This window comes from Psittacula echo, assembly GCF_963264785.1.
Source record: "Psittacula echo genome assembly, chromosome: 1".
Lineage (NCBI taxonomy): Eukaryota > Metazoa > Chordata > Aves > Psittaciformes > Psittacidae > Psittacula > Psittacula echo.
In genome coordinates this window covers 28,833,674-28,861,301 of record NC_137735.1, presented here as the reverse complement: position 1 = coordinate 28,861,301, position 27,628 = coordinate 28,833,674, and the positions used below count along the sequence as shown (strand labels likewise).

Below are 27,628 nucleotides of genomic sequence, written 5' to 3'. Positions count from 1 at the left end.
CCGTGCTATCTTATAAGGAGACTAGGAAAAAAGTTCTGAAATAAAATCCTGTTTCCTACTATGATTATATTTCTGTTTTCTTCTATGTGTATAATCTGAACCTGAGGTATAATCTGAACCATACACTTTCCTATGTGTGATTCGTTTTTGTTGCACTTACTTCTTAAATTGACTTTGAATATCTAACATTGCACAAATACACCAGCATTGGGGAAAGTGCATTCCTCATTTAAAAATAGTCAAATATTTTTAACAGGAATATCAGTAAATCATGGAAAAAAAAATCTTTACAAATATTCTGGCTTACTTTTTTAAATTAGTAGGGTGGGATTCACCTCCAGATTAAGACATTTACAGGTAACTACCTATATGTGAATTAAGTGCCTTAACACCCATAGTATTCAAGGATCAAGTCAATACAATAAGAGAAATCAAGAAAGCAATGTATTTTATTCTAATAAAGATGCTTATTGCTCAGCTGAATAGACTTCAGACTTCTTTCTGCTGACTGGATCTCCACTGACTGTAAGAGGGTCCTAAACAGCTGTGTCATACGTAGACACAGACATTTAGCTCTCATCGTGGAACTGGATCACATTGAGGCTGACATTTGTCAGTTATTTAGAATAATACAGTTTGGTTTTGAAAATATGTGTTAGTGGTTGTATCTTTTTGCAAAGAAGCACGGAGTTAAAAGTGGAAAACTTCCGTAGCGAGGGTCTGTGTATTTGTGAACTTTTATGTGAAGTTCAGAAAGGAAGCTACTACCTTCAGAAAACTGAAACAGGCAAAATCTCTATTTCAAGAGCCAAAAGAAAACATGCTTCTACAATCAGTTTTGCAGGTACAGGGAAAGGATATATGGGGCTTTTGTTGTAGAGAGACAGTGATTCCTAGGAAAATCGAACTTGGCATTTGAAGGAACTTCTTACTGCTCTCAGCAGCCTGTGAGGCCATGACAGCGGCTGTGTAGGCAAATTTGAGTGATGTGAAACAGAACCAGCATTCAGCCATGATGTCTTGGCAGAGCTGTATTTTGCAGCACGAGTGCCTCCATGTTTCTTGATTATGCTGATTTTATTAGGAAATGGTGGCCTCTGCCGTGCAAAGGTTGTTGTGAATTCATCTGTTGAATAGAACAGACAAATAGACACCCACTTTTTTTGTGGAAAGGATCTCAACAGAAATGCAGTTTCCTCAAAACCAGTGCTAAAGTATGGCACATATCACTGTTAATGTAGAGATACTGTTTCTAGGATCCAAGCCAGTGTTTCTGCTAAAGAGTTGCTGTGGTTTTTGCCCTGCTCTGTGGTAATAACAATTTATTTGGTCCAATACAATGAGCTACATTTTGCCATTTAGGCTTAATCAGAAACAAAGTGCTCATCTAATGACTAAGATTACCTTACTCAATGTAATATTTAATGTCTGACAAGCTCCAATGCATAATGCTGTCATCATGCCTATGAGAAAACGTATTGTATTCCTCATTTTAGAGAGCAACAATGAAGCACAGAGAAGCTAACTGATTTGCCCCAGGGTCAGACGGGAAGATTTGAGGCAGGGTAGAGAGGAACTCGTGTGTGTATTCAGAATGGTGACTATCCAAACATTGAGGAATTCTCCTTATATAAACTTCTCATTTAGCCTACAGTTTGTCATAGCAATGAGAAATGGTATTGTTTGCTTGGTTTGTCAAAATATGAAGAGTTAAAATTGCATCCCTTTCATATGGTCATGGATTCACTTAATGTTTTTTTTAACTAATTTTGCACTGTCATGTATCATATTGACATAAATCCATGCTGGATATTAAGAGTTTGTTTTTATTTTCTTTTCTTGACAAATGAATATGGGTATCGGTTTGGCCTCTGTCATTATATCCTACTGGAAGACTGTTGTTCTGTAGTGCAGCTGTCAAAAGGGTGTCCAGTAACTTGCCTGTGGTCAGCCCGTCTTCAGTCACAGGAGCTGTGAGTGACTGGAGCAGGACAAAAGTTCACAGGATGAAAGGAATTGCTCTGAATTAACTGAAAGCATTTTGCCAGGGTTTTACTTTTATTTAATTTATAAATAGGAAGAAGCAGCACTGAGGAGGAAAAAATGTATAGCTTCAACCAGTCATTTTGGACTCTTGATAGCATGTCACTAAGCTCATTTAGCACATTATTTATGTATTTAGCATGTTAGTTTACAAGTAGTGGTTAATTATCTCGGATAATTTTTCTAAAACTTTTGAGTTTTTGGTCCTTGTTTTTTTTTGGGTGTGTATGATATAGTATATAGTATATGTAGACTAAGAGTCTTCCAAAGCTACCTCTCAGATAGGTTTTACTGGTTTTCTTACTGTGCTTTATTAAACAGAGTAGAGGGAATGATTGAGTCTTCTTCAGTCAAATGTGAATTTCTGTTACTGCAGACAATTGTACTGTGTATCCTATTCATTCTGAAAGTACTAATGCAAAACACATAATGAGCTTATTGCAGATCCTTGCTTTATTTTTAGAAACAACTAGAAAAATGATCAAACTAAGCTGATTGGTCTATTGTATAATAAAATAAATATAAATTAACATATATGCACGTTAATGTGGCATCCTCTAGAATTAACCACAGGAAAATTCTGTCTGTTAACTTCTTTAATGAAAAATTGTTTAAAGCTCACCCTAACAGATTATGTTTGTCACTGTCAGTGCTATGTGTTGTACTGGCATTGACATGAATCAAATTTAAAAAGTAAGAGGCTTGGGCTGCAGTTGCTTGACACTTTTACCTTTGTACTGAGTTGAAAAAGGTACCTGGTGGTTTGGGATGTCTGCTTTGGGGTTATTCTGACAAACCAAGCTGTGCTATATGACCAAGACAATACAGAGCCTTCCCTACATTATGCTTTCAGGAATGTTCTTCACCCTCTATCTTTGTAGGAGATATACAGGGAAAACATAAACTGATGTAGAGCAAACATATAAAGATTATTTTGTCACACAATCTACTGCTTTTCCCAAAGAGAATATCTATGCTAAACATATATTAGGTAAAGATTTTTAGCAAATTAATTTTGTCACCCTTTTGGAGCTACTGTTCTGTTTCCTTGCAAAGAAACTGCTTTGATTTCATGTGTATATTAGGGAGAAAGATACTGAACCAGGTAAATGTAATAGGAAATATAAGGTTATAGGTATGTTGTAACATTCTAGGCACATCCTTTATTCAGACTGGTTTCAAGATTTGAAAAAGATCTTAAAAGGGTAGTATATGAAAATAGTAGCTTCCCAGTTGCTCATGCTGTTTGTTCCAGTGCAAACCTATTGTTCTGTTACCGATGGATGCTGTCAGATAAAAAGAAAAATGAGATTTGCTGTGTACATTGGTATCCATGTCACTAATTGAAACTGACACTGTGGTGTTTAGAGAATTCCATTTCTCCTCTTGATAAGCACACAGGCCTAGTTAATTCACTAAGTAACCTTTATTAAATTGAGCAGATGGGAAAGCACATATTTCTTTTTCTTGCATCAGACAAAGGTTAGAAAAAGGTCACCAAGATTTCCTGTGAGACTCCAGATATCAAGAATACAGTATGCTGAATTATTCTTTCTTGGATGTATAGAGCCTGTTCTTCATTTCAAAAGATAATCTGCACTTTATCTCAACATGACGCATTCCCGTTTCAGTAATACCCACATTACCTCATGCTTGCAGTTGTTTCTACAGTACAGAAAAATGTGCTGGGCACTGTGTCCATGAGATCATCAGTTCTTATTGTCCAATAAGAGCATGTTTGATTCGGCAAATGCTTTATATTAACACTTTTTAATTTGCATGGTCGGTCAAAGCTAAAAGAAGAGAGAGTTCACTGAAATCAATAAACTTGTCTGCTGTAGGAACAGGGGTTAAATACAGCCCTCTATTCATGAAAGAGAGTGGAATCTGCATACTTCATCTTCCTGTCTTGTATGAACTGGAGGTGGTGCTAAACTTCCATTGAAATATTCTTCTTTCTTTCTATCCAGTAAACCCACACTTGCATCTAGTTACACAGGAGAGCTCTGTTTCCTTTAGTTTCTGATGTAGTCCCAAGAAATATAACAGGCTTACTGTTCCTCTCTAATTTGAATTAGTGCTATATTTTAACATACATTTAATCATGTTGCTGTAAACCTTGTGCAGCAAGTAAAGAGAAAATATGATCCTATTTAATGAAAGGGATTTCTTTGCTTCCACCCTCTGCGTGTCTCACTGAAACAGTACCCAAATTCAATCACACGTTAGTATTTATACTAATGTTTACTGTCCCTGTCTGGGGTAATGAAGGTTACAGGAAATGTACATCGGAAGGGACACAATAAAAACTACAAAGTGACATATGAGAGTGGACATCATTAGTGGAAACAACTTCAGTAAACAATTAATTTCATATCACAGTTTCATAAGTAGTCTGAGAATTTGCAAACGTGATGAAGTGCCTCACACAGTTTTCCCAGTCTTCTGTTTACTCTGTTTCAGAAGATGTTTGATCATATTTATATTTATTTTCCAGTGGCTAGAAGACTGCAAAAGAACATTTGGTACTGATGATGGTATTTATGGCACCAACACAGATGCCCAGGTAGGTGTTATGTCATTTGTTGAGTCTCTGGATATGAAACTAAATACCATCTTTATATCTGTTGCACAGAAGTTTCAATATTTTCAGAGAGATTTAAAATATTAAAAGCTTTTCATTTCAGTTATCATCCTATCTTTTGGATACTCAGACTCATATGAAGTACTGGTCTAATAAAAAAAGCTCTTTTTAATAAAAGTTGGCAACCCATCTTGGGTTCTAGACTTAATAACACTGGGTAGATAAGCACGCTAGATATCATCTGTGTACCAGCAAGCCTGCTTTTCTGCAGTTGTTTTAGAAGAAAAAATATTAGCATTCTGCTTATGAATTGTTTAGCCAAAAAAACCCAAACAATCCTCTTCTGAATGTAATATAATTAGTACTATATAAATACATATGATCTTTCTGGAGCCATTATTTGGGTGGGAAGGAACAGGGAGTAAAGCAGCAGAATGGCAAAAATCTCACGAAACACTTCTGTCAAAAGACCATCTAACAACAATAGGTGAAGTAACCTATTAATATTAGTTCAATATTTTATATGTATTTGCATGGCAGTCATTCATGCTTAATATTACTAATTGCTATAGGAAGTGATAGCTTTTCCCCAGGTAGAGTAGGATTATTTTTTTTCCCAAACAATAGCTGCATAGTATTGGCACTGTAGATAAAAAAGGAAATCTAAAACCTGTCATTAGTAGGTACAAGGAATCTGCCATCTGGAATCCTGTAGTAAGAACAGTGAAAGATGTAAGAAAGTAGAATTGCAGGTAGCAGATGAACTTACCTTTTCCCAATTTCGACAAAAATCCCAAATCCAAGCTGAAAAAGGAGGAATTTTATTCCTTTCATTCAATGGAACTCTAGTCATTGATGCACTCGGTTCTGTTTCTGCTGCTGAAAATGTAGTGTTCAGCAATAGAAATAGCTACTATTCTATTAATTTTTATTTTCTTTTTTTTATTTAATAGTGTGCACGGACTATTTCTTCTTTTATACACTTTTCATTTGTTCTCAGATACATATATATATATATAAAATGTATGTTTTTTTAATTCAATCACAAAATGCACCTGAATTTGAGTAGTGAAATGTGTGATAATATACTGTTGATTTATATTGCATCAAAGGTGCACATTAAAAATAAATCCACATGGACAAGTATAGGTAATACAACAAAATAATTTGCTACTATTTGCAAGGATTTTTGCTTTGCCTGTGAACATAACGATTAGTAGATTTTACATTTGGTTTACATTTTTGTATACTGATACACGTTTAGAAATATGTAGCAACATTTACTACTACAATATAGTAAATGTGCTATGTGTTAATAAAAAAGCAGCATTTATGTATTTCAGTCCGTATTTAGAATGTTGGTTATATACACCAAGAAACCATTCTAACATTTAGCTGTTGCAATATAATCATTCTTAACCATGAAGGTAAATGTTACTGTTCTCACTGTATAGCTTGGGAAACAATGAAATGGAGAAACATCCACATGCAGGCTTTCATTTGGTTTGTATGGAGAGAATCCAGGGTTCCAAGTGAGGCAGTTTTGTCTGTTCTTCCCTGTTTCTGCAGGGTTTGAAGATAGCCTCTAGAAAGGGGTTATGTGACCATTCACATTATTTGTAGGGAACTTTTTTTGATTTGATTTTAAATCCTAACCTGCAAGGCATGCATTTTCTTGTGTGCTCCTTGCACATAAGGAGGTTCAGTTGCAGGTTCAGTTAGTCATTTGAATGTGTAGTACCCAAAGAAAAGGCAGGAGTCCTGTTATCCTGCTTCATAAACATCCCATTTACAGAAGTTCTGAATTTATTCACAGAAGCTTGTAGTGACTTGAGAAGATTGAGAAGTTATCAAGTGTGAGATCATTGTCTCAAAAGTCCTTGTAAATAGAGTGTTGGGCAAAGTTTATGCAGTCAACCAGTTAATGCTAAAAATAAGGTTGTGCTTCTTGCTCAGGAAAACAGAGCTGCTGCATTCAACAGATAATAAGATTTTCTTACTAATTTTTAGCACTGTGGTCAATACAGCTAAGAAACAGCGAGATGAATTCTGTTCTGGCTCATGCATTGCCAGCAGACTTGCAAGTAAATCTAATTATTGGTTTTTGCTATTAGTACATACGTGCAAGCCTGAAAGAATGGATCTGGACTCTGGCTAGACTGTTTGTACAGGACTGGCAGGTAGAAAAATCAGATTTTCTCCAGTGAGCAAGTATGTGAAAGACACTGAAGCAGTACAAAGACATTTCTAAAGCAAAACCTCTCTGAGATTTTTAGAATAGCTATCAAGGTGTGATTTCAGGGAGAGGAATTATTTATGGCTTACAGTAACAGTGACATTTGGCTTGAAACACACTGAAACTTACTGGCTAAAAGTATTAAATAATCAACCCTGCCATTCCTCAAAGTCAGATTCTCTTGCTTCATTAAGCAGGGAATTCTTATCCTCTTTGGCAGTTCAAGATCTTATTTCTTCACAGTGTTCTGTCCATCGGAGGTTTTTGCCTATATAGTAATTGTGCTGTGTATATGATGGCATAGAGTACAGAACAAAAACATGCAATGTTTATAGTCTGTTAAGCACACATATAGTTGCTTACACACATTGTGCGTAACTATGTGCTTAGTAAAGCTCAAGTGCTTCTATCTGTTAGAATCAGACACCAGTTGCATCTCTGTATGTTTACTGTGACCATTTTACTTGCTGAAGTGCCATCAATACACTTAGTGCTTTACAAAGCATAGAAGTTCCTGCCCCTAGTCTGACAAGTGTATTTTCTGATGATTTCCCTCCCAAACCCCTCCTTTCCAACCTTTTTTGTGAAATAGCATGTAAAAACCAAGTGCAGTGACGTTATGGAAATCTCACAATGAGGTGTTGAGAATTGGGTTTGGTAAACCAGTAATTTTCTAAACTGATTCAGAATCCAAATTAACATTGTATCTCTGATTTTTAAAGGTATTATTTTTGCTTAAACTGTAGTATTACAGAAGAAGTAAGAAGCATTGTACAGATGTTCAGACCTAAGTGCCCTTGAATTTTACTTCCTTAAATTTGCATACCTCTAAGGCTACACAATGTATAAAGACTAGACAGGGTTGTAAGTGAAATATGTTGCTCATGTCGTGGGACGACAAAGCCAATGCTGTCTATATTTAGCTGTAGTAGCAAGTGATTTCAGTTCACATTCAGTCTGTCAAGTTTTTCCATTCAGGGTATATTTGGAGCATGTTACTTGTATTTCTTCCTCCATTTTACCTGGGACATCTTTTACCCTAATTAAAATTATTTCCTACACTAATTCTTGATCTTCTTTTCTTTCTTTGTATTTTTGTGACCTGCTCATCTTCTTGCTTAGCAAATGGAAATTCTAGCAGTAAGTGATGGTTCTTGATTTATCACATACTTAACCATGCCAGTCACCAAACTGGTCTCCATCTGTCTCGTTCATTTGTGACATAGTGGTGTCTTGTCCTAGACTATTACAAAAATGCTGTGTGCTTCAATTTTGCATCATCTAACCCATTGAACCGTTGGTCCTTCATAGATAATAGGATCCTATAGTTAGTAAAATGTTATAGAAGATTATTCCATTAGCACTAGCTTTTATGTCTGTATGTAAAGTAGTATTAACACTGTCTGCACTTACTAGTGTTTTAGACACATAAAAATGGAAGCAAGATAATGCATAAGTTAATGCTGCTGCTTCATTTCCTAAGGATGTATCACTTTTTTCCTAAAATGGAATCAGAGCTACCTTTATAAAGGAAAAATTATTCTTGCTTCCAAAACTAAAATTACTCTGCTCTTGCTCCATGAGGCAGTTGTAAGCTAAAGACCAGGTTATATACTGTGCTTACATATTTATATTAATGATTATGAAAGATTTCATACTTACAGACCACAACTGCTTCTTCTGGATATTAGATTTTGAATTTAAAACAGTAAAATATCAACAATACAAGTAAGTGATCTATGAAACTCTTATCTTGGGAACATGACTTTTCAAAATGCCTTTTCAATCACTTCACATGCCACTCCATGCCCCTTCTTGGAAATGTAACTTCTTCTTAAAACGTAAACTTTAAACCTGTATGAGAGAGGCTACCTGTAAATCTAGAATGAATGAATGAAGCCTTCCTCTGCTTTTCATTAGCTTCCTGCTACATTAGCTTCTAAATCTTTTTGGCGTTTTCTTCAGTAACCAAATAACTACTTTTAATCTTGCAAATTCTGTACTGAAGAAGTTGTCAATTACTGTCTCTTGTATTGGATAGTAGATGTTTTGCACTTCCTGAATATAATAATGTTGTTTACATTTGTAGGAGCTGGAGTTGTGTCGGAGGCTATACAAGTTGCATTTCCAGTTGCTGCTTCTGTTCCAAGCCTATTGCAAACTCATCAGCCAAGTAAAAACAATAAAAAAAGAAGCAGAGGTAATTCAAACCATGCCATTTAGCTAGTAATTGTTGACATTTTAAAGCAAATCCATTTAAAATACATTTTTACAATATTTTAATCAGTGGGACATCTTTTTAGAAGCGGAAGGAGGGTATGAGCCGGTTTTTGTAGAGCCAATTAATACAAGGTTTAAGTAGAGCTCACAAGAATTTTCTGAGATGTTCAATTGTCTGTGTTGATTTTTGTACAGCTTGAAAGCTCTTAAACAGGCAGGAATGCAGGGAGTCCAGTGATGAGGATTTAAAGTATTTCAGTAGCACTTCAGGTGTATTCTAATCAAGCTACAATCAGGGCACATCAACTCCAATCAACAGCATTCTGTGATGAAGCCCCTTTCCATCATGCCAGTGTTTCCTATTGCAAACACAATCATTTGCTACCAGCTGATTTATAGAACTGTGTCACTTCAACCACCATTCAGTCACTTTGCAATCTTAGCCCCCATCCTACGTAATGTGTTCTAGACATCTTATGTCTGATTTGTTGTACTAACTTGTAGAAGTAAAATGTGTCCTTCAGATGTGCACATGTACATATGTGACATTAATTAACCTGAAAGGCATTATGCTACCAATAATGGCTTCTGAAGATTCTCCCCTGCGTCTGTAATGCAATAAATAGAGGTAGCAAGAAATATAAAGAAACAGGCCTGGTCTTGCTGTGTTATGGAGGAAAATGAAAAAGCTGGGTGCAAATCATTGGGGTTTGAGTAGCTTAAGGTTTCCTCACTTGGACTTTGAGGGTTTTATAGAGGCTGCAAATGAGCAAGTTAATTTCTGTATGGGGAATGTTGTGGAAGGTCAGCATCACAACTGTCCCGCCTCTTGCCTAAGTTAGTCAGATGTAAAATCATATTCTGATTGTTGGCCTTGTCTTTTACTCATACATTGGAGCTAAAGCCGAATATACTGTATACATAGGCTGCACTACAGTTATTCTGTTGGGTTACCAGTCTTCCAGCTTCCTTAGTCATATTTGTCTTGTAATAACACAATTGATGCTGTACTTTTCCAAAGTGTTTAATTCTTGTCAGTTTAATTGTTATTAAGTGATGTGGGGAGAAATGTATTTTTTTGACACAAATTTTAGAAGACCTAACTAACATGGAAACTTCATCAGGAGATAGCCGGAATGCCTGACCATGCATGCCTCGGCCATTTAATTAACTGTATACTTAGGCAGCAAATATTTGGATGTACTTTCTCTGCCTCTCAGTTATGGTTGCAAAGAGGAGGAAAATTGTAAGTCTGAACTGCTGAAAGTCAATCTATCTGGCTGAAAATAATTTTAACTAGAAACGGTAACTCTTGTATCTGTTTCAGGTCATAAACATGTCTGATGAACTTGCTCTTTTGGAGAGCTGTCTGAAGGAGGCTGAGGCTGCATCTGACAGTGGTATTGAAGAAATTGAAATTGCAGAGGCTTCCCAAGCTAGTACAGAAACAGCTATTCACTCTCTCATTGAAACCCTGAGAAACAGGGAGTTTGTGTCAGCTGTAGCACAGGTCAAGGTTTTCAGGTAAGTGCTTAAGGATTGCTTTCAGACCCGAGTTTGCTAATGGGCCTTTTTAATTTAAAGGTAGGGATAGGCACTATTCCAGGGTTATTTTCAGCTCTTGCTAGATGTTCTTATTGAAAAGGACAAGCACTGTTGCTTCATTACAGCTTGTTCGTACACACTTTGCAATTTAAAAAGAAAGGCAATTCTAGTAGTACTTGTTCTTTTGAATTTCTGAGAAAATTATCTGTTATCTATCAGGACTCTGAAGAAGAAATACTGACCTTGCGCTTTCCTGTGTCTTCTGCTCAAATGTCTGTTTAAAGAACTTGTAAACATTTTAATTATTTTTAATGTCTAAATCCAAACTGTGTGCTTACAGATCTATCTGGCCTCATGACATCTTTGGCAGTTCTGAAGATGACCCAGTTCAAACACTGCTGCACATATACTTCCGTCATCAGACGCTTGGTCAGACTGGTAGCTTTGCAGTAGTAGGCTCCAACCAGGACATGTCTGAGGCCAGCTCAAAGCTGATGGAACTGAATCTGGAAATTCGAGAGTCTCTACGCATGGTGCAATCCTATCAGCTTCTAGGGAGGATCAAACCAGGAATCAGTCTTGTGAGCACTGGATTCTGAACAGCTGTCATTTAGAAAGATAATGATGAGGATGCTTCAGACTATTATTGAGCACCTTTCATGAAAAAAAATAAGAAAAAAAGAAACGTTCCAGCCAACCAACACAGTTTCATCACAGCAAGGAATTGTTTCATCAAAAGTGAAAACCTGAGAATTGAACATCTTACTTGACTGCTCTTTCTACACAGTACCTGTGTGGCAGTAGTATTTTTTTACTAAATCTATGTATAAAAACTACATGAAAGGAAAAGGGCTTAAATGTAATGCATACATATGCATTATTTTCTGTTGTAACTCCTGTATAGTTCTGTTGTAACAGAACTATAAATGGTGTTTGCAGTGACAGCCTCTATAGGTTGAATCAATATTGCAGGTGGGATGAGGCTAAAATCAAGGCTGGGTTATTTTGGCTGAAGACCTGCAAGGCTTCCTGGCTTTCCAGCAGTAGTAAATATAATCAACTAATACCTAATGAGACACTTTGTAAGGTCATGAAGAATGTGCGGTCAAACATGAGTAGAATGACTTAAACGACTGCAAAAACCATTGACTTCTCAATGTTTTATTTGCTTTTGTTGTCTGTAACAAAGAAATGATGTGTGTGAGTTAGAATGTATGGCTATGTGACAGTTGTTTTTTGAAGGTATGGATGATTGTTAAATAAGGTCTCAGAGCATGCTTAAAAGAGCTGCAAGATTATTTTTGAAGAGATTTTATTTTACTAGATCTAATCCTCATAGCGTGTAAATGTTAGGACATTTAATAATATTTTAAACTGGGATTTCCCAGTGTTTCTAAAAGAAATAATATATCTGTTAACTTTATTGGAATGCTGCTCAGTTCTCTGATCAGTGCTTATGTTACAAATATTGATAACAACTAACCAAAAAGTAGCTGCCTGCAGAGACTTTAAAATGTATATTAAAGATATATGCTGCCCATCAGCAATTCTCATTAGAAGTTAACTTATTTTATTCTGTATATATTCTAGAAACTGTATAGTGCAAAACCAGTATTTTTCTTGTAAATTTGTGCAATGCACTGTTAAGACAGTACGTGTATAAAGCTATGAGGGGAAGGGGGGCGATCTCCCTGTCGGTAGTCACATACATTACTTGCAGTCTGCATAGTCTGCAGGGTTCAAAGAGTTTGAATGCACGCGTATGCAGCTTCATGACTCAACTTAAGCCTAAGAAACTGGGACTATATAGAAAAAACCAGACTGACTACCAAAACATGCAAACAGGCAATATACTCATAGTTCGGTGTCAACGTCTGTAGCATAAAACAAACTGGATTCTGTTGAAACCAATAGCATTTTGTAGAAAAGAGGAAAAAAAAAGAAAAAAAGAAAAAAAAAAAGGAAGAAAACTCAGAAAAGAATGTAGTCCCACAATTCCTGTGATTTGAGAGGAACATCCAGTATTTTTATATACATCTCTTACCCACTGTGATTTTTTTTAATGGGCTCTAATTCCAGAGTTTAGAATGTAGAACTGAAATTCTTAGCTCTGCCTTTTATGGGGAATTGGACCCCACTAGAAATGTAATTATGCTGAAATGCATTAACTGAAGGCACTGTGCACGCTGTTGGACTGCTGACAGTAGTTATGTTATCCTAACAAGCTCTGTAACTGGTCAAGGCACATCCATAATCACTGTATTTTTTCCCCGTCCCTGATAAAATTGAATTATTTTGATGGTTTTGTGGTACTGTAGATGGTGTTCTTAATTATTTAATAAGTATTTACAGGGGATAAGTAGTTTTATTTAGGGGGTGCATTACACTTTTATTTACATCATCTTTTACCAGCTTTTTTTGTAAAAATAAAAAGACATTGTATCTGTTATTTTGTGTATTTTTACAAGCTAGAGTTTAAATACTTTAGCTAAACAAACTAAACACTGACAATAGAGGCTGGGGTGCCCTAAAATCATGGGGTTTCCTTTTATGCCCTGTCAATGCCAACAGCATTTTTCTAGGCATCTTCTGAAGCTGTTACAGGATTTCTCATGCAACTCAAACTTGAATTTGTGTACATAATTCCTTATGTTATACATCTTCCTCCACTGACAATGGCTAGTGGAACCTGCCCTGCGCAGCAGAATCATGCTACCTGACTGTCTCTCATACTGCTTTAACTCTGTGAAGCTTTTCTGAAATTACTCACTCATTCCTAACTACTTCATAACTGTCATCCTACATTACCTGGTGCCAGCTCTGAAGCAATGGTTAAGATGGTAAAGCTTGTCTAGAAACAAGCAAAACATCAGATATCTGTAAAAGCAGAGCAAATACAGCACTGACTGAGCTAACACATGCAAAAGAATCTCTTCATGAAAAACCTGTACAGGGCAAGTTCAAGATATCTTTGAAGAACTGGCAGCATGAGAGCTGTTCCTTTGTGTTTTGCATAATCACACAGGTCATGAGTAGCCTTCCTTGTTTCTGCTGAGTGTAGGAAGCCCATGATACACAGTGTATGCTGTCAAGGATGTGACAGAGCAGTAAGGTGAAAAAGGATACAGAACTGTACTTTGGCATCAAGCAGTAAAAACTCCGAATACATATTTAAAACGAATGGCATGTAGAGCTACATCTACTACAGAATGTTCCAGGATGAGGAAATCTTGTTTAATATCGCTGTGCACTGCACTCAACTCTGAGCCTCAAAACCTTGCTACCTGCTGCTTGGAACTTTTGTCAACTGCTTGCTTAAAGTAGTTGCAGTTGAAGCACACCACTCAGCTTGGATAAACCAGGCCTGTTCTGCTTCTTATCAAATAGAAGCAACTGCTGCTTTGACTGTAGTTAGCAGGGATGATACCTCTTAGGTTGTACCAAGTTTCACTCTGGGCTATTACTGATACTAACTGCATAAGAGTCATCATATTCACAGCAAGTGAATATTCCTCAAAGCAGTACCTGCAAGGACATCTGTATAACTAGGAAGCACTTAACTGCTCATCTTGCTATGTATTGCCATATGACTTCACACTGACATGATACAGATCTCAAGTTCTCACACTCATTACCAAGGTGCACAGACTCATCACAGCTGATCCCTCACACTGCATCCATCAGGAACAGACTACAGCTGTTTGTTAGAATGGGGAAGGCAAATGAGAAAACATACTTAAGAACATCCTTAGAGGGAACTACATTCAGAAATAAAAGACATCCCAGATCACAGCTGCAACCACAAATTGAGATGGACTGTGGGTAGATCACTACAGAGGGGGTCTCAGCTGTGTATCTTGTCAAGCCAAAGACTTGTCACTGCTCAGTACTGTAATTACAGGTGAGTTCAAGGTACATAAGCCTGCAGCAGAAACTGCCCAGCTGCAGTTGTACTTTGCAAGCTAAACAGGGCAAGGCTGGAACTGCGGAAGTCTTGAGTGAGCTGCTGAAGCAAGGAGTATTCCCTTTTACTGTGATACAGGGGAAACTGTTTCAGGTAGAAGCATGAAACAAACTAGTACCCTATTCAGGGATGTGACAGGTCTCCTTGTTCCTGGATCATCTCATGCTGCTGTGATAATGGAGCAGGAATAAGTAACATCACCTGCAGTAAACTGGTGCCAAGGCATTAAGCCTTAGTTATTGCAGCAAGCTCAAGGGGCATGTTAAACTACAGCAGGAATCTACAAGAAGATGAGTTAAGCCTACGGAGTTAACACTCACTGCCCCTCTAAATGACATCTGTTAGTACAAGGACAATGTTGGCCTACCTTGCCACACACACTAGCTTCCATTTAGAGATGCACAACCACCTGGCACAGGACTCAGACTGGTTCCCTTTCAGTTTTTAATAACAGTCATCTTAAGTAGGCTAGGTACAGGTGTTGGTAAGTTTGTTACAGCCAAGATAAATCAGGCCTTCCAAATAGAAGCTACCTCAAGAGCTCTGCAGAAGGCTTTGTGCATTGTTATGCTCAATTTTGAAATTACAGCTTTATCAGCATCCTCAGAAAAAATAAACACCCCACAAAAAAAAAACAACACCAAAAACAAACAAACAAACAAAAAGCACCAGGTTTGCCTCTATCCAACTCCTTTGCTATAAGGTAGACTGGGGGGGGTGTGTAGGCTTTACTAGGTGATGCCATAGTCTCAGGGTCAGCTTGTAACACCTTGCAGAAGTGTGGTGTCCCCAGAGACCATTACCCCTGGCAGTACCAACAGGCCTGAGAGAGCACCATCTGGGAGTAACCCTGCTGATGCTGCCACTACTACCCAACCCCAGAAGTACAACTCCTAGTTGCAAATCCAAACCCAGAAGGGTGTGACTGGGGAGCTCCCAGAGACATCTAAACCATAACTAGATCAAACTCTTCAAGTGTAAGCCACTAAGTGCACAGCTCCTGTGCATCACTGCAGGTACAGGAGGAAGCCAGGCCAATGCAGCACCATACTTCAAGCCTCTGAAGCATCACTCCTCTTCATAATTTTGTGGAGGTAGAGACAGGCAACTCATTCACTAAGAGACCACAAGAGGAGTGACTCCCTTCCCCAGCACTTTGTGAGAACTGCCCCTGAATGATGCATTAACCACAACCTTTCTTTGGCTTTAGTCTACAGAAAGGAACACCAGCTTATCTAAATGCACACCAGCTGCAGAAGCCACCTAGCCTTTACACTTCACTTCTCAATCATTTGCTAGTGATAACAGGTGCAGAGACTTTCCACCCCAGCCAATACAAGCATGCACAGTAAGCGAATACTATTAGGTGTTTTGCTTACGAATGATGGTCTACTACCTAACTTTGACGTTAGCTTTGAGTGTTTGATTAGTTCAAGGGGAAGAGCAGTAACAAACATCCTTTCCCACCTCAGATTACTCAGAATCTACAAGGTCTCAAGTCAGCTACTGCCAGGGACCACTGCTGATTTACAAAACATTACTTGTAGGCTCTTCCCCTGTGCAAGTTACAGAAGTTGCAATAGGCACTTCTCTGAGCTGGGCACAAACCCACCTGATCATCTCCCCGTGCTTTGCAATATCTTTATTTGCATGCTTCCCCCACCTACACCTCACTAAGTGCCTTCAACAATACCACCACCAAAACCAAAAGCCAATCTGCTCTACTTGCAGTTTCCTGTACGAGCCCTCAACAACAAAAACAAAGCCATCCATTCAGATGATGTATTTGAAGCTGAACGTGCTATCGCAGGACAGGCGCTTCCCTTTGCACCTCCCGCAGAGGTCCTGGCGGTGCGGCCGCTTGGGGTCCACATGGCGCATCTTCACCGGGCAGGTGCACCGCGTCTGCTTGCAGCTCTGCGGGGGGAGGCGGCGGTCGGCGGCCGGGCGAGGGGCGGCCCGGGGCGGGGCTAGGCTGGGCTGGGGGTCCCTTACCTGGCAGGTGATGTCCTCCACGTGGTACGGGTTGTAGGACTTCTGGCAGGTCCGGCAAAACTGCCGGAAATAGACCTGGGGGAGAAGCCGAGGTCAGCGCGGGGGGTTCCGGCGGGAGAGGTGGTGGTCCCGGCCTGCCGTGCCCTACCTTGTTGGTGCCCTGGACGCACCAGACGTAGGCGCTCTCCCAGCGGATGTTGCAGTCCTTGCAGTGGTAGTAGCCGTACTTCTGCTCCAGGAACTGCCGGGGACAGCCGTTACTCGACAGGGCAGGCGCCTCCCGGTCCAGCCCCACTCCGCTCCCCCTCGCCCGCCCCTCACCTGGAAGCGCAGCCGGGTCTTGCCCGCCGCAGGCTCCCGCTTCTGGGTGGCTGCCGCCGCCTCTTCCCGCGCCGCCACCTTTTGCTCCACCTGGCTGCCCTCCGGCTGTGCCGCCGGCAGCTCCGGGGTCGCAGCCGGACGCTGTTCCAAGGGCCCGGCGTCGCCCTCGGGGGGATTCTCCCAGCTCTCCCGCACGGCGGCCGCCTCCGCCTCTCGTTGTTTGCGCAACGCGGCCGCCTCCTCCCCGACGGCCACCGCCACCTTTTCCTGCTGCTGCGGCCGCCGCTCCGGCTCCTCCAGGAAGGCGGTGAGTCTGCGGGACGCCATGGGCGAGTAGACGGCCATGGTGCGGGGGAAGCGGACCGCGCGGGTGCTGGTGGTGGCGGGGCTGCCCTGCTCCTGCTCCCGCGGCAGTTCCTGCTCCGCCGGGAGGTGCCGCGACCCGCCAGGAGGATCGGGACGGTGGCGCAGCAGCGTGCGGGGCCCGAGCGAGCACTGCACCGAGGCGTCCTGCCGCGGGTTGACCTGGACGCCCACCTCCTTAGTGTTGGCCTTGCGGAGCCGCGGCGTCAGGTTGGGGTTGACCTGGGAGAGGATGGCCTTCAGCTGCGCCCGCTGGTAGTTGTCGAAGTACTCGGCGGCCGCTGCCGCCTCCCCATAGCCCGAGAAGTAGCTACTGCCCCGCGGCCTCCAGCCGCCCGGCGCCCCCCCCTTGCCCTTGGGCGGCGGGTAGCGGTAGGAGTAGGGGTGGTAGGCAGCGTACAGATAGCTCTCCATCGCCTCCTCCGCCATTCCACTGCACCCGGGGTGACCCCACTGGGGGACGGTCTTAAATACCCTGGACGGGGCGGGACCGGGGCCGCGCTTACCCCGCCCCCGACGGGCGCCGGCCTTGGCGGCCCCTTCCCATCCCCGCCTGGTGCTACCCCAGCACAGCTTCTCAGGTGAGCCAGGCAGCACGGCCCTTAATTGCCCCCGCGGGATTAATCAGCGAGGAACACGGGTTTGGTTCAGCTTTGCCATGTATTTGCGGTGGAACAACGAGCAGAATGCTTTTACAGCTGGTGGGAGGCACGGAAATACACGCGCGCAGGGTGGTTTGTCTGTTCATCTGCAGTGGTGCTGTGTTGGCTTCACTTCTGCCAAACGCTCGTCTCCTTTTTCATACCCATTTGTGCTGCACTCCTGTGGGTGAGAACCTCCTCGCGCTAAGACTGATTCGCATCATCACAGTGATACTTTTTCCTTTGCTTTTTAATTTTATCCATATCTATATTTGAGGAAACATGACTGCCATGGTAATAAACACACAACACCTTGTACAATGGGAGCGGCTGGAGAAACGATGGAGGCCGGGCAGCTCGGCTTGCACAGGGGCGAGCACAGCTCCAGCCTGGCTGCAAGCACAACACACATCACATGTCCCCCCCCAGGGTATCACCTCCTCTTGCCTAAAGCGCTGTCTGCGTCGGCTCCATTTGAATGGAGTTGTGCTCCTCCGTGGTCACCGTGCCATATGAAGTATCAGCAACCTCCTCTTCTTTCAGTTTCTTGTAGGATATATCTGTGTCTTCCTCCTCACCAAGCATATCTTGTTTGTAGCTGTCTCTCCCATACATCTTGTATACCAGCACAAAGAGTCCCGCTTCTGCCGACTGAAAAAGCGCGTAAAGCAAGGGAAACATGTACATGCTCCCAATGAGCTCTGGGGGAAAGGTGAGTTTGAGAATGGCGGTGCAGAGCTGGACGTTTTGGCACCCTGTTTCCAAAGACACTGTTCTCCTGCAGTGTGGAGGCATTTTAAAGACTGTGGCTAAGCCGTATCCCAAGGCATACCCTGCTAGGGGCATCAGCACTGCAATGGCGTAGACAGACGCAGGAATATGTGCCATGAGATCTGGGCCCAGCATTGTCCCAGTCAGGATGAACAGGATCACCAGAGTCACCAAGAGGGACCACAGGGAAATCTGGCAACAGATACAGACATTGATAAACAACATGGGGGTTATTGGTTTATAAGGATAAGCATAGCAGGTAGAAGCTTGATAGAGAGTCTAAACTGCAAAATGTGGTTGCACTACATTTCCAGCTTTGCTCCTGCCTCAGGACTTAGCTCAGGGAAGGAAAGGGCCGAGCTTGCCCTCCATCATTCTGCTTTGGGATGACTTGCTGGGGAAGGATAGAGCCAGGGCTTGTGCTTTGCTTCTCCTTTCATGATTAAACTAAAATTATCTGCATGTTTGAGGAAGCATCGCCGTGCCTGCAGGTTAGTTTCGCTAGCTCTGGGTGCAGGGGGAGCTGGGAGAGAGTAGGATGTGGGGAATGCCTCTGCTCCAGGATCGGGCTGCCTCCCGGGCACCAGAGGATGGATAACCTGCCCCTTCCCATCCCTTCTGTCTCTGTCCTGCCGTTTTATTTCAAGACTGTAAACCCTTATATCCCACCTAAGTAGTGGAATATGCCTGTGCGAAGCTACTATCGGTTCGGAGGGACCAGAAAGGTCACTGCCATAGGACACACACACACACACCCCCCCGCGCCCCGTCGCTGGTGCCGTGCCTACCTTAACCAGGAGGTCGGCGGCGCGGGGATACCGGTAGCGGATGAGCACCCCCAGGCCGATAGGGAGGAGGGTGCTGCCTAGCGTGAGGCTCACCGCGCCCAGGGGCAGCAGCTGCACCACGGCCGTGTTGATCCAGGGGCGGCTGTAGATCCAGAGGCAGAGGGGCATCAGGAAGAGAGCCAGGAGAGTGGAGGAGGCCGTCATGATAATGCTGCACCAGGGGACCAAAGAGACGCGGTATCACTGTCCGCCCGGCCGGGAGGCAGCCCCCGCGGGAAGGGGGCTCTGCAGCCGGTGGGGCCGCTTTTCACGGCAAGAGCCCCCCGTTCCCTGCCCCGGCCAGGATCCGGCAGGCAGGCTTCTTAGGGAAGGGGGTAAGAAGCGTGTGTCGGGGTCCGTAAGGTCCGTCCGCCCCGGGAGAGGCAGGAGAGCAACGCTGCGGGTTTCCAGCTGCGCCGCGCCCGTCCGTTCCGCAGCCGCCGCCAGCAGGTGCCCCGCAAACCCTGCCCGCGCCCCGGTGTCGCCGCAACCCTCCGTCCGGCTACAAGCAAGGGAGAGCGGGGCGCCTACCTGAGGTTCATGTCCCCGTCGACGAGCACCGACATGAGGTTGGAGAGGTTACCCCCGGGGCAGCAGCCGCACAGCAGCACAGCTACGGCCGCTACCTCATCCAGGGCGAAGATGAGGGCGAGGAGAAAGGCCAGCAGCGGCATGGCCACGAACTGCCCCAGCAGCGCCAGCAGCAGCCCCACGGGCCGCCGCAGCTGATGCCCCAGCTGCCCCAGCTCCACGGCGCAGCCCAACCCCAGCATGGTCACGCAGAGAGCCAGCCCCACCAGCACGCTCAAGCCCTGGCTGAGGGAGCGGTCCGCGAAAGCCTCGCCGCCCCCCGCCAGCGACCCGCCGTCGAGTCCGCCGTCCTCCGCCGCCGTCGGGGGCTGCGCGGAGCCTGCCATGGGCTGCGCGGCCCCCGGGAGCCGCCGGCTCCGCTGGGCCGGGCCCCGAGGAGGGAGCGGGCTGCGGCGGGGCCGTCAGCGAGGAGCCCGCATCCCGGCCGGGCGCTCCCGAGCGCTGCCGCCGCCGTTCGTCGCCGCGCGCCGGCTGTCTGCTCCTGGCACCGCCCGCGCGCACCCGGGACCGCGCGGGGCCACCCGGCGGTGGGCGGTGACTCGGTACCGCCCCGACGGCGAGCAGCGCCCCCGACAGCGCCGCCAGGACCGGACCGGACCGGACCAGCAGCCGCAAGCGGCAACGGCAGCGCAGCGGCGGGGCAGGGCTGGACCCCGCTCCACGGTGCCACCCTCGGGGCGGTGTCTGGAGCCGGTCCCACCGCCTGCACCTCCCTCGGGGGTCGCGGCTTCTCTTTGTGCTGCGGTATCAGGGGTCCGCTTCAGCATCAAAAGGCAGTCGGTGTCGCAGTGTCACCCGAGGTAGGTGGGCAGCACCGGGGACCCTCAGCAGAGTTTGTTCGCCCTCCAGGCAACAAATAAAACCAAATACGATGCAGATTGCTGTAGTTCGTTCATATTTTTGGGGCTCTGCGTGCTACTAGAGCAGGGGAGTGCAGGGTCTGGTCAACTTTCTGGGCCAAGAGCATCCTCTGAGCTTAATTTTGAGGTCTGTGTATGCAGAGAAGTGCTTGCAGTGTATTTATTGAGCTTTTTGAAGTGTTACCGCCGCTGTATCTTATACCATCCTTCATGTAGCCAATAGTTGGCTTCACAACGTGCAGGTCATTTGCTTGTCATGCCCTCCCTGGTTTGTAAGTCATGCCCGTGCGGTTTTTCCCTGTCCCATGGGCAAGCCGGGATCACCTTGGGCAGGCCCAGGCTGGGTCAGTTGGGCAGAGCAGGAGGTAAGCTGTTGCTTATAGAGCAGGTGTGAAGGGTGCAGGCCAGGCCTCCTGTTTTAACTGAGTGCCACACCTCAGACTGCCTGCTGGAGTAGGGCTGGTTGTGGGAAGACGCTTTTGTGTCACAACGTATGACATATATCATATAGGCAGCTATAGGAGTTTAGTGAAGCTAGATACCAATGGAGCAGATGCATCCTCTTCCAGAGCCCACCCAGTCATGGTAAACCTGAGTTTCAAGGGACACTGAACTGCAGTGGGAATATATTGTGAATGCATCGTAACACATCAAGATCTCTTAAGGTTTTCCTTAAAATGTATCAGCTGAAATTGAAGGTCGGCTCTTGGTTTAAACAGGAGCATTACTGCTGACTTCAGAGAGAGCCAAATCTGAACCCTGGATGGACAAGCACTATCACCCTCGTGGCACCCAGCGTATTTCCATGTCCAGCACGTACAGTGAAAAAACTTATTATCTGCTGCTGAGCATGGTTCTTGTCTCTTTAACTCACTGCAGGCTTCCCCAATATGTCATCATAAAGTACAGGCTGGAGCCTGGAGTGATGCTCAGGAGTTTTGCTGTGAGGCAGCTGGCTTGCACATAGTGCATTCCATGATGTTTCTAAATCAGTGGCCAATTCCTTTTGTGGAGGACAGGAGAAAGCATACTGCCTGCCCTGCTGTTACTGGAAGCAACAGATTGAGTATAAAAAGACAAATAAGCCCAATCGTGTATGATTCTCAAGTTATTCCTCATTAGTCCCTCTGTTGAAAAATGAGGATAAGAGATAGCAAGAGCAAGGAGAGGGAGGGAAAGGAGTCACTGAAATATAAGCTTGTTGTAGTTCGTAGCTTTTATAAATAATACTGCCTTACATTATTCTTAGGAGGGGTTTGATTTCCATAGGAGAGCACCTCCTGTGCTGTAGACTGGTCTGGAGTAGCAAAAGCCCTTTAAACACTACGGATTTTGTTTGCTATTTTTAACAGGATTTTTTGTGCCTTCTGTTTATTGAATTGGAATCAAAGGTGAAAAATAGAGGATGGGCTTGCAAAGACTTTTGCCAGTGCTGTAAGAAATGAACAAAGTGACCTTGCTGTTCACTTGGCTAGTGACTGGCTGCTCCACCACGCTGGAGGTGGTGTCTGAATCACTGGCTTCTCCTGCCAGAGATGGAAAGCATCTGGCATAGCCTAGGATTATTGCAAAATTGTGGTCACTGTGTATCTGCAATGAAGTTCCCTTGGTGTCCCCCAGCGTAAGTCACTGCGGATGTTGTGCACTGTGCTCAGTTTGGGGCAGCAAGGAGAGGTTTGGTGTGTGCAGCCATTATACTTGTTGGTTCTGCATGCTCAGGAGCCTCGGGCGAGAAGAGTTGGTTTGCCCATCCCAAGCAAGTAAGGGATAAATCACTATCTAGGACTTGGAAGCCTACATCCTGACTGTGTTGCACATCATGTGCGTGCATGCTGTGATTATGAGCACTATGTGAAAGCAGGACAGTGGGGTGGGGTGACAGAGCAAAGGGTGGTCACCCCTGTTTTCCCACTCTTCCCATTTCAGCTTGGTATCCATTTCAGCTCCCCGCTCCTCCCACCCTGCCTCGTTGTGTGCCATACCTGGGTCTGCAGGAAGCAGCAGAGCTCAGCTGCTGTGGGATGGCGTCACCCACCCATAAGTCGTGCTTTGCCTCTCTGCATATCTGTGCCGACTGATTTGTGGAGCTGTGCTGGGCGTTTGCAGAGGAAGAGGTGCCTCTGGAGGATAGTCCTGGAGGATGGAAAGCTTTCAATCAGCCCTTTAAGTGGTGGTGCTTGAATAGGCTGGGATAAAATGCTGCCATGAAAGTGATGTTCATGTGAGACCTGGCAGGAGTAGTTTCTGATTTTCAGGGGATGTGCAATCCCTTCGTTTCTAATTTACTTGCTGTGCACCTAGGTTATGGATAGAAATTAAAAGGAAATTTAAGGTTTAATAGCACAGGAATCATTTTCAATGGAGAAAGAGAAAGTCTTTGCTGTCATTGACTTGGCTTAAAATATTCCTTAATTTCACACAATACACCTTAGGGTGTATTGTGCGATCCTCCCCCCACAGTTTAGGGTGAACTTGTGGTAAACTCCATGAAATGCATCTTCTTGTTCTTGTTATAACTTAGATCCAGAGTGGTTATTTTTGTGGCTTAGGGAGAGTTAGGAATTGGAGCACAATTGTGCAGGGGTGATTTTGTTTGTTCTTCCATGGTTATCTTTGTGCTCGGAAGGATGCGTCAGCTGGTCTTTTGCTGAAGTAGGTACCTCTGATACCTGTCTCCAGCTCCCGCTCTTAAGAGCAGCAGCACAGAGGGGACTCTGAAGCTTTTGTCACTCGGCTCCACTGAGCCAATGACTGTGAAATCTTAGCAAGCTCATGGCTATTTTCTGTTTAATTTTGTATTGTTTAGGAGCTGGTTCACCAAACAGGCGAGAAAACACATTTTTGAAATCAGATTAAGCACTGAGATCTGTGCAGTTGAGTTATTCCTAAAAACCTTCCCAACCAGACAGACAGAAACTGCTTTGGTGAGGATGCGCTGATCAGTCATCATAGCTCCTGCCCCTGCCCACTTTGTGTTTCACACAAAGGCGGAGTGCGGTTGGACCATGTAGGTGGAAAGCACACAAGAGCCATGGGTTTCCTGTTAGTTCATTGTTCCTGTAGTGGTCTGTAGTGCAGAAGGGCTGGGACAGACCTGCCTTCCCTGCCTCCTGGGCTTCTCTGCTACTGTTCAGCATGACACCTGGCCCCATCGCAGCCCTGTCATGCCTTATCCCAAGCTTGCTTTTCTTAAAATCTCCTTTGTCCTTAGCGCAGTGCCATGGCTTGGTGCTGCACAGTAAATCTCCACAATAATCAGTGTCTTTTATCCCTTTTATCTGGTCCTTGACCAGACCCAGGGTTTGAATTTCAGGGTGAGGAAAATCAGATATGTGTCCCTTCCTCCCCTCCTCAGTGGGAGTCATCACTGAGTCCCTGTTGTCTCCTCTACAGGCGGGATCCCACCAAATCATCCTTCTCTTACCCTTGACCGAGGTGGCAAAGGCATCCAGGCACTGTCCTCCTCCTCCCTCCTCCACTGCACTGTGTCTGCCTCACTTCTTCCCTGTGCCTTTGTGATTTCTCCATTCCTGGGAGTCCTGTCCCCTTCTCCCTCTGATTCCTTTTTCAAATGATGTCTGTTTCAGTCCAGCTCTTCCATGTTTACGCCTCCCTTGGGAGCAGTGCCCTGCAACTCGTAGTCTCTGAGATTCTATTAAATGGAAGTGGTGTGGAAGGGGAACAGCACAAGCCGCCTTTGTGTCCCCGCTATCTGCTCAGACTATCTGGGCACCTGGGGATGGATCTTTTCACTGGAGCTCTGGGTTAGCAGTCAAGGGCAGAAATTATTGTGATAAAACCCTCCTTGTCGTACTTGGTGTCTCCCCGTTTATTTTTAAGATGCCTGAAGACCATTAATCAGCAAGTAAGTGCATGATGACTTGGGTTGCAATGTTCCAATAATTCATAATTAGAATTTAGTGCTTAAGGCTGCGTGATCTGCCTTTAAAAACGAGCTGAAGGGATCTTTTGCCAGCCATCACATTAGAAAAAAAGCTTCTGGTCCATGAAAGGAGACAAAATCAGGAGATTGCTGAGGAATGATTTTGTAAATTGATGGCTGGGAGTCAATTGTTGAGGCTGTTTTACCCCTACAACTGTAAACCAATTACTAGTACCAATTCTTCCTTTAAGCAATTAAATGCCTTTATGTGAGATACCTTTACTCAAATCAAAATAAGAAAAAATTCTGCTTCCCTGTTCCCTTTTGTTGCTATTTGATCTTTTTCTGGAGTTTGAGTATTATCAGGATTAAGGTGAAAAGTCATAATAAAATAAATGACCTGATGACTAATGCATGGCTTTGTCCAAAGGAGCCAAAATTAGCATCCTGTCCAGCCAGGCAGGGACAGGAGGTGAGATGGGGCTGCCTCTGGAGGCACTGGATTCATTTTTAAAAGCCAAATGGTATTCTGCACCGTAGGCATGGGTCTCACTCTGCATGGGCAGAGGGTCTCAGCCACCCTGCAGATACAGGCACGTTTTGAGTGCTGCAGCCCTGATTTACACACAGCCCGTTCAGCATCTGCAGGAGCAGGGGAGGTGCAGGGGGACTCCGATGGCTGTGAGGGTACAGCGGTGGCATCGAGGGCAGAGAGCACACTGAAAATAGGGTGTGCACAGCCTGGTAAATGGTGGGGCTCTAGGGTGCATGTGCAATTGCAGGCCTGGATCCAGCTGGGCTTATTGGCTTCCACTGCCTATTGAGGCTCCCAGCCCACTCTTAATTTCCCGTGCAGGAACCTGGTCAGGGGTAGGGACATAATTCAAGGGAGGTAATATGGAGGTAGATCACACAAATGTGGTTTTGTGCCTTGTAAAATCTGTATTTAGGGGGTTGCAGAAAAGCGCCAGATCAGAGTAAATGACACCAGGACTGTATTGTCCCATGGAATAATTGACATGTCGAAAATGCATGAGTAAATCTAATAATACCTACAGCAGCAGTTGCTTCATAGAGTATTCATTTAATTGAAGAAAGACACCCCAAAGACAAATTACATCCCTCTCCCACCAAAGCTTTCTCAATATTAAAAGGGATGTTAATGATGAGCCCCATGGGAAAGATGAGAGTTAACAGCATCAATATTCTATCTCAGGTTACACACAAAAAAATCTTTGCATTCAGCTGCCATTTGTATTGCTGCATCAAAGGTGCCTGGATGTGGGCTAAGACTGTTTTGTGTTAGAAACTGTACAAACAGAGAATGAAAATGCTTCTTGTCTGCTGCCAAATACTTACCAAGTAATAAAAATGAGTATCAGTAATCCTGATCAACAAATAAGCAAGCCTGTCAAAGTAGATGCACTGTTACCCATATTAAATCTCGAGGTGTCTAGAGGAAATCTCAGGCAAATGGGAAGAAATAAATCTCAAACATAATAGAATCTCTTAATGTTTGTCTTGTATGATGTTGTATATTAATCTCATGAAAGTAGCCTCAACACATTGTGCTATGTGCACTTTGAAAACTGTGATAAAGTAGGGCACTTTTGATAACCTAGAGAGTCTTCTGGATGTTGAACCTATGGTATCAGTGGCTGCTGCTGAGGAGGGTGTTCCCTGGGGTTTATGTACCTGTTGGTTTGCCACCAAGATGAAAGTGTGAACGCAACACAATCTTTGAGCTCCTTTCTGGGGTGCATAAGCAGAAATGCTGGGTGTGAACCCCAGAGAATATTTCATCCTGCCTGAGATGTCTGCTTTACCACTAGTTGAAAGTAGGCTGTGTATAATAGCCTCATGAGTCCACAGAGATACACACATGAGTTTAAGACCTCACATCTCTCTGTGGTGTAACTGTGCTTGTGGCTGTAGGTGCTGGCAGTACAACAGGGAGCCCGGGGACCTGGCCATGCTGGAAACGGCAAGCGGGGTCCATAGCCCAGAGCTAAAGTCTGTGGCCTGAGCTGCCTGCAGGGTTTATTAAGCTGGCAGCATCTTGCATGCTGCCTGCCAGATGACGGGCTCTGGGCAGAGCTGTTTAAGATTGGATAGTCAGAGGGAGGAATAAAAAGCCATCAGCCCTTTATTTCAGGTGAAGGAATTAAAGAAAAACAAAATATTAGAATAAACATATACAAAACGGCCACTTTAAGAGCTCCTGACCCCTGCTCAGTCCATGCTAATGTCAGAAAGCAAAAGATTAGGAATATTATTAAATTTATTTTAATGTATTAAATATATAACAATTATTAAATACATACTTTCTTACATATAAATTCTGAATAAAATATTTGAAACATATATTTTACCCATATATATACATGGGCAGCCTAAATGCTGAGTATCAGTAGGAGAGTCTTGCTGCTGGAGTCGATGCTGGGACTGTAAGAGGAGCTACCCAAAGAGGTGTGTAAGGTATCAGTGCTCAGCATTCCCACCCAGGTGTGAGCAGTACCCTGCAGTGATCCCAGGCCCAGAAGGAAAGTCCACCCAAACAAACCCTGCCCAAAGCCCTTCCAGGCAGGGGAGCCCCAGGCAGGACAGGGAGTGGACAGGGAGATAGTGGAGTCACTACTTCCCATCTGGTGTCGGAACAGAAACATCTCCTCACAAAGCAAATTGTTTCAAACTGCTGCCAAGAAGCCCAAACAAAGCCAGAAGTAATACATTGAAATTAATTTGTTTGCTCAATGTAAGTAGTAGCAAAGCTGCACACTGGAG

At 44.0% G+C, this 27,628-nt stretch overlaps 3 protein-coding genes across 10 annotated transcripts in view; 1 reads left to right on the top strand and 2 right to left on the bottom strand.

Annotated features, from left to right (window-relative positions):
* FRYL (FRY like transcription coactivator) overlaps positions 1 to 13,077 on the top strand; it is a gene marked incomplete at its 3' end in the record, with an annotated part of 166,183 nt that extends 153,106 nt beyond the window's left edge. For 7 of the 8 annotated variants that reach the window (XM_080639011.1, XM_080639007.1, XM_080639006.1 and 4 more), the window contains 4 exons: positions 4,541 to 4,609; positions 8,953 to 9,063; positions 10,411 to 10,607; positions 10,969 to 13,077. In XM_080639011.1, the coding sequence (XP_080495137.1) occupies positions 4,541 to 4,609; positions 8,953 to 9,063; positions 10,411 to 10,607; positions 10,969 to 11,227 (636 nt within the window). Of the gene's footprint in view, positions 1 to 4,540; positions 4,610 to 7,985; positions 8,050 to 8,952; positions 9,064 to 10,410; positions 10,608 to 10,968 lie in introns of those variants that run through there. The other variant, XM_080639012.1, reaches the window with a different exon arrangement.
* Positions 13,078 to 16,365: 3,288 nt separating this feature from the next.
* Positions 16,366 to 17,700, bottom strand: ZAR1 (zygote arrest 1; the record flags this gene model as incomplete). The annotated part of the gene is made up of 4 exons (XM_080624876.1): positions 16,366 to 16,509; positions 16,588 to 16,662; positions 16,736 to 16,828; positions 16,909 to 17,700. 4 exons carry the CDS (start codon positions 17,698 to 17,700, stop codon positions 16,366 to 16,368), a joined length of 1,104 nt encoding a protein of 367 aa, XP_080481002.1.
* Positions 17,701 to 18,359: 659 nt separating this feature from the next.
* SLC10A4 (solute carrier family 10 member 4) lies at positions 18,360 to 20,436 on the bottom strand (the record flags this gene model as incomplete). Its single annotated transcript, XM_080634849.1, has 3 exons — positions 20,042 to 20,436; positions 19,472 to 19,682; positions 18,360 to 18,875 (listed from the first exon to the last, which is right to left on the bottom strand). The coding sequence occupies exons 1-3, from the start codon at positions 20,425 to 20,427 to the stop codon at positions 18,360 to 18,362; spliced, it is 1,113 nt and encodes a 370-aa protein (XP_080490975.1). The 5' UTR covers positions 20,428 to 20,436.
* Between the last annotated feature and the right edge of the window lie 7,192 nt (positions 20,437 to 27,628).